At 34.9% G+C, this 16314-nt stretch overlaps 3 protein-coding genes and 1 long non-coding RNA gene across 8 annotated transcripts; 2 read left to right on the top strand and 2 right to left on the bottom strand.

The window, feature by feature from the left end:
- Window positions 1–77: 77 nt before the first annotated feature.
- Window positions 78–3483, bottom strand: LOC105832218 (putative tricarboxylate transport protein, mitochondrial). Its single transcript, XM_012672962.3, has 4 exons — window positions 3193–3483; window positions 1956–2390; window positions 1141–1361; window positions 78–1030 (listed from the first exon to the last, which is right to left on the bottom strand). Exons 1-4 carry the CDS (start codon window positions 3338–3340, stop codon window positions 848–850), a joined length of 987 nt encoding a protein of 328 aa, XP_012528416.1. The 5' UTR covers window positions 3341–3483; the 3' UTR covers window positions 78–847.
- A 397-nt stretch (window positions 3484–3880) lies between these two features.
- Window positions 3881–4990, top strand: LOC114255364. The gene is made up of 2 exons (XR_003626649.2): window positions 3881–4440; window positions 4518–4990. It is a non-coding gene; the product is annotated as an uncharacterized LOC114255364 (long non-coding RNA).
- LOC105832233 (SWI/SNF-related matrix-associated actin-dependent regulator of chromatin subfamily B member 1) lies at window positions 4621–7928 on the bottom strand. Its single transcript, XM_012672998.3, has 7 exons — window positions 7746–7928; window positions 6903–7373; window positions 6691–6818; window positions 6300–6612; window positions 5443–5619; window positions 4826–5359; window positions 4621–4691 (listed from the first exon to the last, which is right to left on the bottom strand). The coding sequence occupies exons 2-6, from the start codon at window positions 7352–7354 to the stop codon at window positions 5320–5322; spliced, it is 1110 nt and encodes a 369-aa protein (XP_012528452.1). The 5' UTR covers window positions 7355–7373; window positions 7746–7928; the 3' UTR covers window positions 4621–4691; window positions 4826–5319.
- A 547-nt stretch (window positions 7929–8475) lies between these two features.
- On the top strand, window positions 8476–16271 carry LOC105832182 (AP-1 complex subunit beta-1). 5 transcript variants are annotated; one of them, XM_012672913.3, is made up of 12 exons: window positions 8476–8751; window positions 9555–9667; window positions 10519–10689; window positions 12127–12153; window positions 12255–12500; window positions 12687–12947; window positions 13177–13599; window positions 13809–14493; window positions 14686–14941; window positions 15041–15392; window positions 15480–15671; window positions 15965–16271. In XM_012672913.3, the coding sequence occupies exons 2-12, from the start codon at window positions 9560–9562 to the stop codon at window positions 16037–16039; spliced, it is 2796 nt and encodes a 931-aa protein (XP_012528367.1). In that variant the 5' UTR covers window positions 8476–8751; window positions 9555–9559; the 3' UTR covers window positions 16040–16271. The 5 variants fall into 5 exon arrangements, with proteins under 5 accessions (XP_012528367.1, XP_012528358.1, XP_012528383.1 ...); XM_012672904.3 differs by having other exon boundaries at window positions 8476–8823; XM_012672922.3 differs by lacking the exon at window positions 8476–8751 and adding an exon at window positions 8836–9054.
- The last annotated feature ends 43 nt before the right edge of the window (window positions 16272–16314 follow it).

The raw sequence follows: 16314 nt of genomic DNA, 5'->3' as shown, positions 1-16314 counted from the left end.
ATCCATATATATATTTTTATATTCCACTTATGAGAAATATCACATAAGAAGATTACTCGAGGAAGATTAAATACAAATTAACTTAAACTTTCTTTTTATTAACATACATTTTTTCTATATTTACCTTTGCAACATTGATATAAATCTCGAAAACGAGATAAATTAAAATTAAAATCATTAGAGAGTTTTCATTGTTCTCGATTACTGCTATGTCTTTGTACAAAATTGTACATAAATATATTTCGTATATATAAATACATGTCTATATAATCAATGTATTAACACATATACGTTATGGCTTCTATTATACATGGACTACTTCTCATACTTTAAGAATTCATATAAATATATTCTCGTATCTTGGACTGAGATTGCAGGAATGTAACGTCGTTGAATGTTATTATATAATACTAAACGAAGTAAACCACAACATATGTAAATTCAATAAAACACTCGATTTTCGCAATTCATTTTTGTATACCGTACATCACGTAAATGCAACTTAAAACCAGAGATAGTAATATCGCACAATTATATTGTGCTAAATAAAAGCTCACATCTTTTTCCATATTATAAAACCAAGCTTTGTTAAAAAGACGCATTCGTGACACATTTGCTATTATTCTACTGTAATTTTCAATATATGGCTGAACATTGCTATTAAATAACGTTTTCTCCTTGCATATATTTTAAATAAGAATATAAATAAACACTAATTGTAAAAAGTATGTTATACAAATAACTTTATAAAAAGTATGCTTTATAAAAAGTACGTCAACGTAAAAGCCATATTTGTAAAATCTGAGGAATATATATCGTGTATATATATGTACAAAATGCAACAGACCTAAGGCCATACTTTGTTGAAAAGTTCCATAAAGGAATCATATATCATGAATGTTATGGCAACGTCTAAGCATACTCTGCCCAATCGCGGAACGGTTCCTTTATAAAATGCAAATGGACCCTCTTTCTTCCATACTTGAACCACGCAGTCCATGCTGTTTTTGTACTTCGAAGCTTCCAATCCCTAAACACACAAAATAAAGATTCAAGACAAAGTTTAACAAATTCAAGATCGATGCAAATAATTAATAGTGTTTAATATAAATTCTAATATGAGATTATATATTTATATACCTGCATCCTAGTTTTTATTACATCAATAGGCGTGTTTCCAAAAACTGATGCTGCACCAGCGACTGCACCAAACGCTCCAACTACTAGTTTAGGAACACTTTTAGTATTGTCACCTCCTTTGTACCAGTCTTTTAAAGTCTCCATCACGAAGAAACGGATAGCTTGATTGGATCCTTGCTTCAAGATCGTGGGCATTAATCCTTGGTACACTCCCTTGAGGCCTGCATACAAAAAAGTTCAAATGTTCATATATTATTGTTAATATTACGGTTAATATTATAAAATATATTATTGCATTTTAACGTTTAAAATCATTTTGACAAGAGAATTATTTTATTATTAAAATTATAATTGTTAAGTTATTAAAGTTATTTCAATTTAAAGATGCAAAAGTGTTTTTATAATATTGTTATTGTTATTACTGTTGTATATAATACTTGAAATTCTAATTTTTAATATAAATTAATTTTATATATTCTCTTAACTTTTCATACATCTTTATACAATTAATATTACCCATGAAAATAAATTCAAGATTATTTCGTAATACACTGTAATAAACCGACTACATAAGCACATGTTGCAATTTAACCTACTTAAACAAATTACAGATTCTTAATTGAATTTCACAATTAAATTTCACTCATTTAAATTATTACATAGTTTTTTAATATTTCTTCCTTTTCACATTATAATTCAATTGCAATTCAAATATATTCAATTTTTTATTAACATAAACATAAATCAATAAGAAATTAAAATAAAACATAAAAATCGTTACAGAATATATTGGAATTAAATTTAAACTCACTTACCATGTTCCCTCACAATCAAACGCACTCCATGGAGAAATCCTTTGAATCTCGGATTCGCTGAGCGTTGATCGTTGATGAATTTTACTTTGATCGTTTCCATCGGGGTGACTGCGAAAATGGCCTCGCACACCCCGGCACAGAGGCCAGCAAGAAGTCGTCTTTGTGGATTGAGCTTTCCATCCGCATCTACCAATTGCTTCTTCACTGATTCGAAGGCGCCAAACCGTACCGCCGATTTCGGTATGGAGCCATAAACCAAAACCGACAGACCTCTGTACAAGCCGAAAAATCCCCGGGTCTTGACGGTTTTCTTGACACAATCGACTATTCCTGTATACTCTTTGCCAGCGCCGGCTTTCCCGTCTAACTGCAGCTGCGTCTTGACGTATTCAGTGGGATATGTGATACAAATTTCTATACCTCCGGTAATACCACCTGGAAAACAATTGTATTCTAAAGTATTTATAAAACCAGCGGTGGTATGTGTATGTATGTGCATGTGTCAAGTAGTTAAAGAAGTTTTATTGAGAGAAACTTCTTTAACTACTTGACACATGCACATAATATTAATATTAATTAATATTAATAGTCTAAGAAATTAAAGTGCTATTGAAGAGTCAAACCAACAAAATAAAAAAATGGAGTCTGCATTAATTTTTTAAATTTTTAATACTGGAAATCCTAATCTTTTTTCTCTTCATATTACAAATATAGGATTGTACAATTTTAATTAAAAAAACTACAAAAATATTATTGCAATATAATGTGTATGTTAATTTTCTTTATTAAATTTTATCGCTATGCCCATAAATCATCGAGTAATTAAATCGTTAACATAGAACTAGAAATCATCGTGTAAAGCGACCGTAATTCGCGGTCTTCATTACTATGGTAATTCAGATAAACGCGATGACCTTGCGAGGAACGTAGATATCCACATTCACGCGCGCGCAATCGCGTGAGATCGCGCGATCGTGCGATCCTGTCGTGTTATATCGTACGATTTGCCGGAGTGCACTGACTCCGAAAAAAAAGGAAGAAAAGAAGAAGGCTCTCTCGTGATGCGCACGTTTCCGCGATCGCGGTCGGCGAACGAAGCGCGTGACGTGCCGCACTCAGACAGGTGTCAGAGGTCGGCGGGTCACGGGCAATCGCGCAAGCAAGCGAGCGAGTGAAAAAACATTCTCTCTCTTTCTCTTTCGATTCTCCTCGAGGGGAAAGCAAAGGAGTAACGTACCGGCTATGACCCCTTTGAGGCCCAGGTTGCCGGAGGCGGCGGCGGCGGCGACGCCGGTTTCGCTCATCCACGGCCTGCGTGGAAACGGCGACAAGCCGCGGCACGCGCTTGCCAGCGATTGCTGCTGCCGTTGTCCATTTAGATCCATCTTCGCCGCGGAAACAAGGCCGTGCTAAACGTGCTGGAGCCGCCGCCTGTCCACCTACACTGCTGGACACCGCCGAGGCCGGACTGCCGTTCCGATTGACACTCGTGCGTTGCGATGAGCTGCGTAACGCACCGGTTTCCCCCCATATTTTCCCCCCTTCCGTGACCGGCGAACGACGTTGCCTCATTTGACGTTGTCGCCTTTACCTTGCCTTGTCTTTCCTCGTCTTGCCTTGCCTCGTTGAGCGTTACGCATGGCTGTATCATAATACGCATATACGTGCAGGGCAACACCAGAGGGTGACTGGAGGGATCTGTTGAATTAACTGCGCTTGCTTGCATTACCTTCTTTTTCTTTCTTATCCTCTATTTTTCTTTCTCTCTATGGTTAAAATAAAATTAATAACTTCGAGGGGAAAACATGCAGAAAAATGTATTAAAAAAAAAAAAAAAACCCCAGAAAATAACACGTTAGATTACATCTTTACCATATCATTTTTCAGAGTTTCTTTACCAAATGTTTACAAAGATTGTTTGATCTATATTATTCATCTGTGTGTCTGAATGTTGTATAGAATATTTTATATCATATATTACATATAAAACATATATTTTTGAAAGAATTAACACTTTAAAAGTTTAAATCTAATTAATACTCAAGGTAAAAGCTGTAAGCTTGTAACATTTTTTGTATCAAATCAAATGTACCTATATAGATTATCGCAGGATCGTAACGAGAACTCGTAGAAAAGTAAAAAATCAATCGTTCGATTTCATTGTCAATATAACGATTAGTCAATTGCTAAAACTTGCTCTGCATGATCGAGTCTATCGAAAAAATCATGTACAGACGCGTTAAATTATTTAAGAATAAAAAAGCAGGTGAAAATTGAGATTGGGCAAAAAATATTTTGACAAGGGTACCAATTGGACCTGTTGCGGTCCTAGCCATCGGCAAGTCCATAGTTCAGAGCTAAATGCAAGAGTGCTTCGTCATGGAATCGCGTTTATCTCCTTCCAAATTCTTCAGAAAGTAGAATATTGTATTGCGTTCAAGTTTTACATAATGTAAAAAAAGCGATATTTTAATGATGAGATAACGTAATAATCCATTCATATTCCGATTTGTTTGCGGAAAGTTGCTTATAAATCTCGCAATCGCCTTTTCTTTTGTTCAGGTTTTCCATTCAATCCACTCAATTCATTCAGTCAGAATAATGAGATAAGATGTTGACCCGCATGATTAATGAAATACCGAAATGTTAAATAATTCTCGACACGTGCTTTATAATCGTTTATCATGTGCGAATACAATCTCATGGTCTGTTGTCTCGTCGTACGATTGCAGTCGACTAAAACAGATAATTGCAAGATTACAAAAAATAAATTTTATATAATATATATGACATGTTTTAAATAAAATATTTAAGGTATATTTAACATAAAATGTATTATTTTCACACATAAAACAATTTTAATTTCTTACTATTATATCAAGGTTGTGTCTGCTTTATCAGGATTCGATTGAAGTATCGTATGATATGTACGTGCCAATAACTGCGCTGTCGATTATACCATGTACACGTACGATATAAGACAATACTTATCCATCATACAATCAAACGAACAAATAAACTATTACATAATTAGAAAAAAATGTTGAAATATATAGAAGTGCAAAAAAGACTCTAAATGGAAGAATAACTTGCATCAAATTTAGAGTACCCTGTGTATACATAAAAATGTTCCATGAGCAATGACAAGTAATCACGTAATTACATTTCTTTTTTTTTAATAATTGCAACCATATATCCGTTATTTTTACAAATAGCTTCGCATATCTCGTATCTTACGTAGGTATCTTAATAAAAATTATATATCATTACTTATAAATCTTATAAATATTAATGCATACTAAAAATTAGGATGGCTAAAGGATATAGATGGTATGGATGTATTCTTTTTCTAGATATGTTTTTTTTACCAGCCGGGCGTCGTGTTTGCTAAACGTCGCATACGTCTGAAAAAAGAAAATAAAACGAATGATCAATTGAATATCTTTACAATAAAATAATGTTTACTTCTATAAAATTCATTTCTTACCGAGTATTTCGATCTTGATCGCGTATCTTCTTTTCCATTTCTGCATCTGTTAGAGTTTCCAAAAATGGTGCCCACTGATCGGCTTCTGATGGAGGTCTGAAGGGAACCTCTACAGTCGGAAGAGGTGCTTCGGAAAACGCGTACGTTCTTTGATGCCACGATAATTGCCCACGTACACTACAAGTAAATGTATTATTTTAATAATAATCAATATTTTAATTAAATATGTAATAATAATTTATTAAACATCTAATAACACACACAATAATTTATATATTAATGTTGGATAGTAATCAGTTCAAAATTATATAGTACAATTAAAAAGAACTTTTAACATAAATAAGTTAATTTTAATTTTTAATTTTTAAAAAAATTATGACATTCTAATTTAATATAGGTTGCGATCAAGTTGCCGCTTCGAAGCATTCTTTAATTGGAATAAATTTATAAAATTCATTCTTTTGATTAGTTAATTAAACGTTTTGAAGCACTTGTAGCAGCAACTCGACCGCAACCATAAATAATGTTTGTCAAAATTAACTTTTATTTTTATTTTAACTTAATTTTTTTTTTATTTTTTAAGTAAGTTTTTAATCCAAGCAACTTTTAATGTAACTAAATCAAATTGACAAACTATCTCAACTATAATTTAGTTTATAAAAAATATTAATTAATCAAATCTTGTTATATATTGTATTTAGTATTCTAAAATAATTAATATTTTAATATTTTTAGATTTTAAACTTTGCTTATTTTTGCAATAAATACAACTCCAATAATCTTGATAATCAAGATTCATCTTGTACAAAGTAATGACACAATTATGCGATTAAAGTAAAAAAACTCATTGTTTTTACCTGTAAGCGATAGCAGTGACAAATTCTCCACCAAGACCAAGCTCAGCACAAAGCTTCATTGCGAACTTCTCTGGATTATTCTCCTTCTCAGACATGTCCCATTCTACTTGATCTACTAGAGAGGTATTGCCCACATGTATATTTAACTTAATTATCACTCTCTGATCACACTGATCTTCTAGAATTGTTTCCTGAGGGAATGCTTCTATTTGCTGTCTTATCGCCTGTGCAATCGCAGGAACAAAGGTCAATGGATTTAAGTCTAAATCATCACATAATACCTCAGCAAATTGTTCGGGTGTTATAAGACTTTCTATAAGACAAAAAAAAAAACATTGTTATAACAAATTATAATTTGTTAATTTTTACCATTGGATACAAAAATATGTACCATTTTTATTCCAAGTGAAAGTGTCCCTTAATTTCTGGCCTTCGATTTCCATATCTAAACGTATTGGGACCAGCATTTCCTGTTGCGCTGCGTTTTCCAAGTTTGCAGATGGATCTGTATCGTCAAAACTATAATGGAAAATAAAATAAAATATATATTTTCATAATATATATAAAACTTAATTTCACATAGAATTTGGCTTTTTTGCTTACCATAATGGAAATGTTCTAACTTTCTTGTTGTGCACTCTGTTGCGATTAATTGGCGTAGCTTGAGGAACTGCATCCAGGTGTGAACTGTTTGGTAAACTAGGTACCCATGCCATTGACTTCTTGGATTTACCCTCTCTAGGTGCTGGAGGTTCGGTCGAGTGTACAGACACAGCTTTGTACTTGTCATCATTACCCTCAATAATATCCTCCACCTCACTGGCTCTTAACAGCGAAACACTGGATGCAAGAACATGCTGACTTAGTCCAAGTTCCACCAATTTCTTACGTTCATCATTGGTTATGGATCTTCTAAACATGCCAGGATATCTCTTGTATAGGGACCCACGGAAAAGGCGCAGATAATTGCCGACCTCCGACCCGATGCAGTAGTACTCCCCATTTTCCTCGACTTGAAAACTTATGGGTTTGTCTCCATAAGTACGCAACGCCATTTTTACAGACTACTTTTTGCTGCAAGCAATAAAACATAGAATATGTGTCCACATAAATGTAAAACAATCAACATTTGGAATAATTCTTGTATTTCGTCTATTTGTACAAACAAAATACAGAAGTGTACTTGATACAAAGTAGTCACTATAGTTTTACAAAGCGCTTGATGAAGCTTCTATTAAGATTTACTTCATTCGCCAAATTTTTCTAGGCTCTATTTTCTTTCTAAATCAAATATGTGCAAAATTACAAAAAAATTAGCACAGCAATCAAATATATTTATTAGGCCGTACGACCATACGAGTTGGACAATCGCGGAAATGCTGTTTTTGAAACTAATACACTTTTGAATGTATGCACCTTAGTATTTATGGATTTTCTCTATCGTACCTGACAACAATGATAACTCATTCACTTGCGTTTACAGGTTCTCATAAACCTCTCCTCGCACGTTTGTTTATGTTTTCCTGAAAATTCACCGGACGCGCACAAAATCCGCTACCGGGTATAATATCAAGTTTGATTTTTTCTCAGGATTCTCACGAACACGAAGATGATGGGTGCGTTCTAAAATTTGCCAACAGTATGGAAGATTCACCTAAAGGCGCATTTTGAAGTGACTGAGAAAATGTATACTACTTTTGGCCGGTATTCATAGTCAGATCTTATATTTAAGATCATCGTACAGTCTTAAGATGCCATCAACCAATCACAGAGCCGTATTAGCATCTTAAGACTTGAGACGATCTTCTTTGGTCTGTTCTTTCTAGCTGCACTGTTGCACCGGTGCAATAAGTTAAAGTAAGACAAGTATATTTTTTCTCATTCTAACTTATTGCACCAGTGCAACAGTGCAGATAGAAAGAACAGACCACTTATATGGCTTGTTCTTTTTAGCTGCACTGATGCACTGGTGCAATAAGTTAAAGTGAGACAAATATATTTTTTCTCATTCTAACTTGTTGCACCAGTGCAGCAGTGCAGCTAAAAAGAACAGGCCAATAGCGTGTTCGACTGGGCTGGGTTAATCGCTCCGGGAACGATTAATGGCGTCATAAGACCAATCAAACCTAATGCCGAGCGCACACGACTTCGCCTGCTCTACGAAGGCAGGACAGCCAATCAGAGGCGAGTCGCTTATCGATAATAGGAAGAACGGTTTCGTGAACGGTTCCCGTGTGTTGCTGGCAGCAGCAAAGTGACATAAGGTGCCCCTGGTGGGTGTATCATACGTCGTCCGATCCAGCGAAAAAGCACAAGGTTTTCCGGGGGGCGGACGCGGCGACGTCACCCGTCTCGGTTCGCGGAATAAAACATTCGATCGGTCTTTCCTCGCCCCTTCACCCCGCCGTCGTCGTCGTCGTCGGCCGCCGGCACGCTGTGTTTAAATAGACAGGTAATTAATGAAGCACACGGCGCGAGCAGCTGCGGCGGCCCCCGCTCCAGATGCAACCATTCGAGATCCTACGTAACGTTTCAATTTGCTCTTTCTTTTATTCCTTTGCTCTAAGCGGACAATAATCGCTCACGATCGCTTATTGTCTCTCGCACCTCCGCGATTGTGTTTCCCCGGGAGGCATTCCCCCGCCCTCAATTTTTTTACCCGATCAGCTCCGCGCCGCTGGTAAATGACAGCTTCGTCGGAGCGAGGGAGTTAGCGCTACACCACTATAGATTCTGGACATTGATCCAGTCCCGGGTACGCTATATAGCAAAATCTTATTTAATTTCGCATACGTCTCTCTTTTGCTCTCTCGCTCCTGCTCTCACTCTCGTTCTCGTTCTAGTGTACGTTCTCTTTCTAATGTACAGGAGTCTGTTGCTGCTCCTCCGCGGATTTAATTGGCACAGGCAACAATCTTGACATTTTCATTACAGTCTCTCACAACTGTGACTTTAACATCATTTTGATGTGATTAGATTGTAATTATTTCTTAAGATAAATTAAAAAGTAATTTTGCAGGAATAGAATTAGATTAATGATTATTTATTTGATTATTGAATAAATAATATAAAAAGTTAGTTATTTTAGACAGGTTACTACATCTCTGTTGATATTTTTATAAAAAATAGCGATAGTTAAATTGATAGAAAATGGATGAGAGTAGCGATAGTACTATTCTATGCACATTTATATTACTTAGATTTCATATTGTTGATATATTGCAAACTTACAAAATTATGTTTATATGTGTACAGACAAGATGACGGACTCAAAATATTTTACTACGACGAAGAAGGGAGAGATATTTGAGCTCAAGTCGGAATTGAACAATGAGAAGAAAGAAAAGAAGAAGGAAGCTGTAAAGAAGGTAAAAAATTAATTGGTTGCTGTATGGAATATCTAGTAATGAAAAATGATAACTTGGGCTTTGCTAGTAATAATTTAACATAATATGTATATAATAAGTATTTTCATGCAAACTAGAAGGTAATATATTTGGATTATTGAGGTAAATTATAAAATTTGAGATGAAGGATTTGAGTATTACAATTCTAATTGACTCTTATAACTCTAATGACTTTTTACAAGAAAATTTCTTATATGTATAATACTCTTCTTATCTTATGTTTGAACTTTTTAATATATCATAACATAACTTTTAATATATTATTCTTGAATTTATTTCAGGGGTATTCTAATCTAGAGCATGAAAAAGTTATTTTTTGAAATTAAAAAAATATACAGCAGTTTTATTGTAAAAAATTCTGAAAAATGGACAAACTTTTTTGCACTCTATATTAGAATATCCCTTTAATTTTAAGAATATGTTATATATATATATATATATTTGTACATGGTGAGAAACATGATTCTGGTACAATATTTTAATTTTAAAAGATGAACTAAGACAGTAATGCATCAGCATGTAGTCTAGCAAGTTGTACTTGTCTATGATTGCATCACTGTGCTTTTTACACTAATAAAGTATACAACTAGTATGAAATAAAAATTACATGTGAATTATAAATAATATATAATATAGTCATGTATAGCACTTAAGTTAAATGTCTCTTTTTAAAAAATATGAAGAATTAGATTAATTGGCTCTGACAATAAATGAAAATAATAGATCTGTATTTGTAAAGAATGTTACATTTATATCGTCACCTATGTTACACTGTTTAATGATATAAATGTATTGTTGCCCTGTCTGTCCAGGTCATTGCTTCCATGACAGTAGGAAAAGATGTATCTGCACTGTTTCCCGACGTGGTAAACTGCATGCAGACCGACAATTTGGAGTTGAAAAAGCTGGTTTACCTGTATCTGATGAACTATGCCAAGAGCCAACCAGACATGGCCATCATGGCAGTCAATACGTTTGTTAAGGTAACGTAGCTTAGAAACTCATTATTCAATTCGTTATCACAATTTTATTTATACCTATATATACATATATATACATATATATAAAACGCACTTTATCCTTTACATATATTTCTTAATGACACTTGGATGATGTTCAGAGTCCATAATGAGAAGCAAACTAGAGAAAATTATTGTATTCCTGATAACAATCCGATTGGGATTGTAAATATAATCTCCCTTATCGGATATCATCCTCGTTGTGCTATACATTTTACAGCGTGCCTCGCACTGTATATTACAGACTGTGCTTTGCAAATTACAATTTGCACAGAGCTGTCTGCATATTATGGGACGGAATGTAACTTTTTCGTTCGTTACGACTGGAATTGCTTATTTTTCAAAGGGCACGGGTCTGGATTTTGGTTGTTCCAATACTTGCATTTTTTAATAACAGGCTGTTATTTTTGTGAATAGTGGATAACGCAATATAATGAGCTTTTTCCATCTTTTTGTTATAGAATCAAATTCCAGAATGTTCTTCGTTAAGCAGACCATTATATTAATCTATGTACATTCGTAATATGTAATCAGTTAATTTAAATTGAACAGAGTAATTTAAGATCTCATTATTCTTTTCACGCTAATGCACTGATATATATGTGTTGTTTTTTTCCGGAATTGAGCATGTAACTTTTTTTCGAGAAATCACAATTTTTTATTTATATACGAAGCGCTTGAAGCAAATTGTACATTTTTTACAACGCTGTTTGTTTACGATGTAAATACATATATTAAATTGGTTTTTACATTGCAGTTTTGCGATCTTGAATCAAGGAATGATAGATCCGAACGTTAATTTTTTACTCATGAATTACTAATGTGCAGCAGCATGAAAATGTAATTCCTTAAATGTTTATTTTATACAAATTTATGCATTACCAATTGGTGCTTGTATAAAGTGATATTTACTGATTGCACGCAACTTGTACCATATTCAAAATTTCAATGTGTGAATGTAATTCATGTTACAAATAATATTTCATAATACGATTAATATAAATATATTTGTAAATATACTTTTCTATATATATATTAATATGTAGATTACACACACAACGCGCGCGTGTGTGCGTGTGTGTGTGTGCGTGTGTACATATAATATATATAATATATATGCTGTTAATACATACTGTTAAGTTATTTCTATTTGCATGGTGCTAATATTGATGTAACAATTCTTAATCTTCATTTGCAAATAAATTATGCCACAATGTTAAAGAAAGAAAAAAAGAAAGAAAGAAAAAACTAACGAAGAATGATACCTCGTGCTCTTTAAAAAATGACCAGTTCTCGAATCACATACTACTTTAAATGATTGATAAGTATAGTATTTAACAATTATTAATAAAAAATGGTGACGGTGACCAATTTGACCTTTTTCGTTCTGACACGCAAAAGGAGCTAGCGACATCTCCGATGACAAAGGTACCAATACTATTTTCTATTTTGTTAAAGTTTATGGGTTGAGATAGATAGCCACTACTGTGACTAGACTTGAATCCCTGGCTTGCCCGATTTTTGCGCAGGACTGTGAGGATCCAAATCCGCTGATTCGTGCGTTGGCAGTTCGCACGATGGGCTGTATACGCGTCGACAAGATAACCGAGTATCTGTGCGAGCCGCTGCGTAAGTGCCTGAAGGACGAGGACCCGTATGTGCGCAAGACCGCAGCTGTGTGCGTCGCCAAACTTTATGACATTAACGCGGCCTTAGTAGAGGACCAGGGATTCTTGGATCAGTTGAAGGATCTGCTGTCTGACAGCAATCCGATGGTATGTAAACTTTCTCTTTGCTCATTTCAGAGTCTGATAACTTAAAAAATACAATAAAATCTTTTAGAGATATTTAATAAAAAGTAATAACAGAGAAAAAGAAATTAATATTGTATAAAAAAGATTACAATTTATCATTACTTGTAGATGACAATACTGTAGATAATGTATATCGAATGTTATTAGGTTGTTGCAAATGCGGTGGCTGCTTTATCAGAGATCAATGAGGCCAGTCCGAGTGGTCAGCCGTTAGTAGAAATGAACGCGCAGACCATAAACAAGCTACTGACAGCGCTCAACGAATGTACAGAATGGGGCCAAGTCTTTATCTTGGATTCACTGGCAAATTACTCGCCCAAAGACGATCGCGAGGCGCAGAGCATTTGTGAACGAATTACTCCACGTTTAGCGCACGCTAACGCCGCAGTCGTGCTTTCTGCTGTCAAGGTAAGTGCAGATAAATAACGTGACTAGCTCTATCTTGTTACAATTTATCGAAATTTCTATATTCTAAATTTCAGTATTACCAAAATATAAGAACTAATAAGAATAAACTCGTTAATTTCTTCTTTTGGATTCTTTAAATTTATTGTCGAGTCTTTGCTAACTATATAGGGACAATTTTATATTAATTGGCGTTTTACGTATCAGTAATCAATTTATTTTGACATTTTAGGTATTAATGAAATTAATGGAGATGCTACAGTCCGAGTCGGATTTCGTTGGCACACTTACAAAAAAATTGGCGCCTCCTCTTGTCACACTATTGAGCTCCGAACCAGAAGTGCAGTACGTTGCATTGAGAAACATTAATCTCATCGTGCAAAAGCGGCCGGACATTTTAAAACATGAGATGAAAGTGTTCTTCGTCAAATACAACGATCCTATTTACGTGAAATTGGAGAAGCTGGACATTATGATTCGTTTAGCGTCACAAGCCAACATCGCGCAGGTCCTGTCGGAGCTGAAAGAGTATGCTACCGAGGTCGACGTGGACTTCGTGAGGAAGGCTGTACGGGCCATCGGTCGCTGTGCTATAAAAGTCGAACCATCAGCAGAACGTTGTGTCTCCACGTTACTAGACCTGATACAAACCAAGGTAAATTAAGTAAAGATATTGTAAGATATTTGGAGTCGGAAGGATTCATGTCGATAAAATAGAACCCTGTGATTCTAGAGATTTTAAGATATATCTTAAAATATCAAATTTTGAAGTAGATCTTTAATGTAGTTTTATATTTTTCAAAATATTATATATTAAAATTTAATATTTCAAGATGAATAATTTATATCTTTAATTTTTCTCAGGTTAATTACGTTGTTCAAGAAGCGATTGTGGTAATAAAAGACATCTTCCGCAAGTATCCTAACAAGTATGAAAGTATAATTTCGACTCTGTGCGAGAATTTGGATACGCTCGATGAGCCTGAGGCGCGTGCGTCCATGATATGGATTATCGGAGAATATGCAGAGCGAATCGATAACGCTGATGAATTGCTGGAGAGCTTCCTAGAGGGATTCCACGACGAGAATACACAGGTGCAACTGCAGTTACTCACAGCGATTGTCAAACTGTTCCTTAAGAGACCCACAGACACGCAGGAATTAGTTCAGCAAGTGCTCAGTCTAGCCACACAAGATTCCGACAATCCCGATCTACGAGACCGTGGTTTTATCTACTGGCGACTGCTCAGCACTGATCCGGCAGCGGCTAAGGAGGTAGTGCTCGCGGAAAAGCCATTGATTTCAGAAGAAACAGATCTGCTGGAACCGACCTTGTTGGACGAATTGATTTGCCATATCTCGAGCCTAGCATCCGTTTACCACAAACCTCCCACAGCGTTCGTAGAAGGCAGAGCAGCTGGTGCTAGGAAGTCGTTACCCGCTAGAAGCAACTCGAATGAGGACTCTAGTCGCACAACTACACAATCCCATGCGCAAGTTATACCCGCTCAGGACTCTCTAATCGGCGACCTTCTGAGCATGGACATTGGTGAGCAAATTCTTTAAAAATAAATAAAATTAAAAGTAAATTTAAAATTAGAAAAAATGCATAATAGAAAAATCTAATATGCAAATGTCCAATTTAAAAAAATTGCAAGCATATCATTTCTTATTTTTCTACAATTCTTGTAAATAAAAAAAGTATAATTATTCTACTTATCCTATTTCCACTTCTTTTCAGGTGGACCGACGATGGTCCAACCAGCGCCTGCACCACAGTCCTCAGGACTAGGATTGGATCTTCTAGGTGGTGGCATCGATGGAATCCTGAACGACAGCACGACTGCGCCATCAGCTGTTTCCCAGAGCACAACAGGTCTACTTGGTGATATATTCGGCTTCAGCCAAGGTCCCACATCTTACACAGCTCCCAAAGTTAACTGGCTACCAGCCGAAAAAGGCAAAGGTTTTGATATCTGGGGCACATTTTCGAGAAAGTAATAATATAGAATAATATATATGTTTATTAACGAATGTAGAAAACATTTGAAATACATCCTCTTGATTGTGAATGATATGTGCAAAATATGTCGTAGGAATGGACAAGTCAGTATGGACATGACTTTCACTAACAAGGCGATGCAACCTATGGGAGGATTCGCGATACAGCTCAACAAAAATAGTTTTGGATTAACACCAGCGGCCCCGTTACAAGTGCCGGCTCCTCTAAGTCCCGGATCGAGTATAGAAACGAGTATTATACTTTCCACCTCGGGCGCGGTACAACGAATGGAGCCTCTGAATAACCTTCAAGTTGCTATCAAGAATAACATTGACGTTTTCTACTTCGCCTGTCTCGTACCTATGAATGTATACTTCACAGAAGATGGACAATTGGATAAAAGAGTGTTTCTTTCCACTTGGAAAGATATACCTGCACAAAATGAGGTATCATTTGTTTACTTTTCTATGCTAATATAGATGGTAAGTTTATAGAAAATCGATAAGTGTTCAAGAAACACATTTCGTTTGTAGGTACAGTATACGTTAAACGGAGTAATGTTGACCGCGGATCAAGTGGTGCAAAGAATGCAACAGAATAACGTCTTCACAATTGCTAAAAGGAATGTGGAGGGACAGGATATGCTTTATCAGTCTCTCAAGTTGACAAACAATGTCTGGGTATTGAATGAATTAAAAATCCAACCAGGCAATCCCGATGTTACGGTATGTTTAATACAAAGTATTACATTTATATTTTTCCAATGCAATTTTCTCAGAAATCAGCATTTATTTAGAATTTAGAAAAATATTGTGTTTAGTTCTTAGATTAATATAATTTTATCTTGAGTTCGTTAAAAAATTTGGAATATATATTTTTTAACAGCCACTAATCATAAAGACAATTGCATGAATATTGTTTATATACATATATATATGTACATTTATGTACATTTTATATACATTTACTTTTCAAATTTTATTTTATTATCAATCTTATAATCGTTTTCTTGTTGCAGTTATCCCTGAAATCTCGATCTGTAGAAGTCGCTTCTGGAGTATTCCAAGCATACAATGCGATTTTACATTCTTAAGTTTTCTCCTTTTTTTGGTTGATTAGGATATTGCTATAAGATGTGAATTATAAAAGACATAAATGTGAACGTGCAGCAGCTTATTTATAGGAGCTATCTATGTACATCCGCATGAAACTTGAGAGCATCATTGAAACAGTACTACAGGAATCTCTGTTACAAATTGTCGAATTTATTATTAAAAAATGATCACAGGCGTGTATGGAAATAAAGATTTATGATCATATATATACCTTTATTTGTGCATTTCTTATAATTTGTACATAAGAGATATA

The sequence above is a fragment of the Monomorium pharaonis genome, chromosome 10 (genome assembly GCF_013373865.1).
Source record: "Monomorium pharaonis isolate MP-MQ-018 chromosome 10, ASM1337386v2, whole genome shotgun sequence".
Taxonomy (NCBI): Eukaryota; Metazoa; Arthropoda; class Insecta; order Hymenoptera; family Formicidae; genus Monomorium; species Monomorium pharaonis.
The sequence above is the reverse complement of the archived record's forward strand: the minus strand, read 5'-3'. Positions and strand labels throughout refer to the sequence as shown.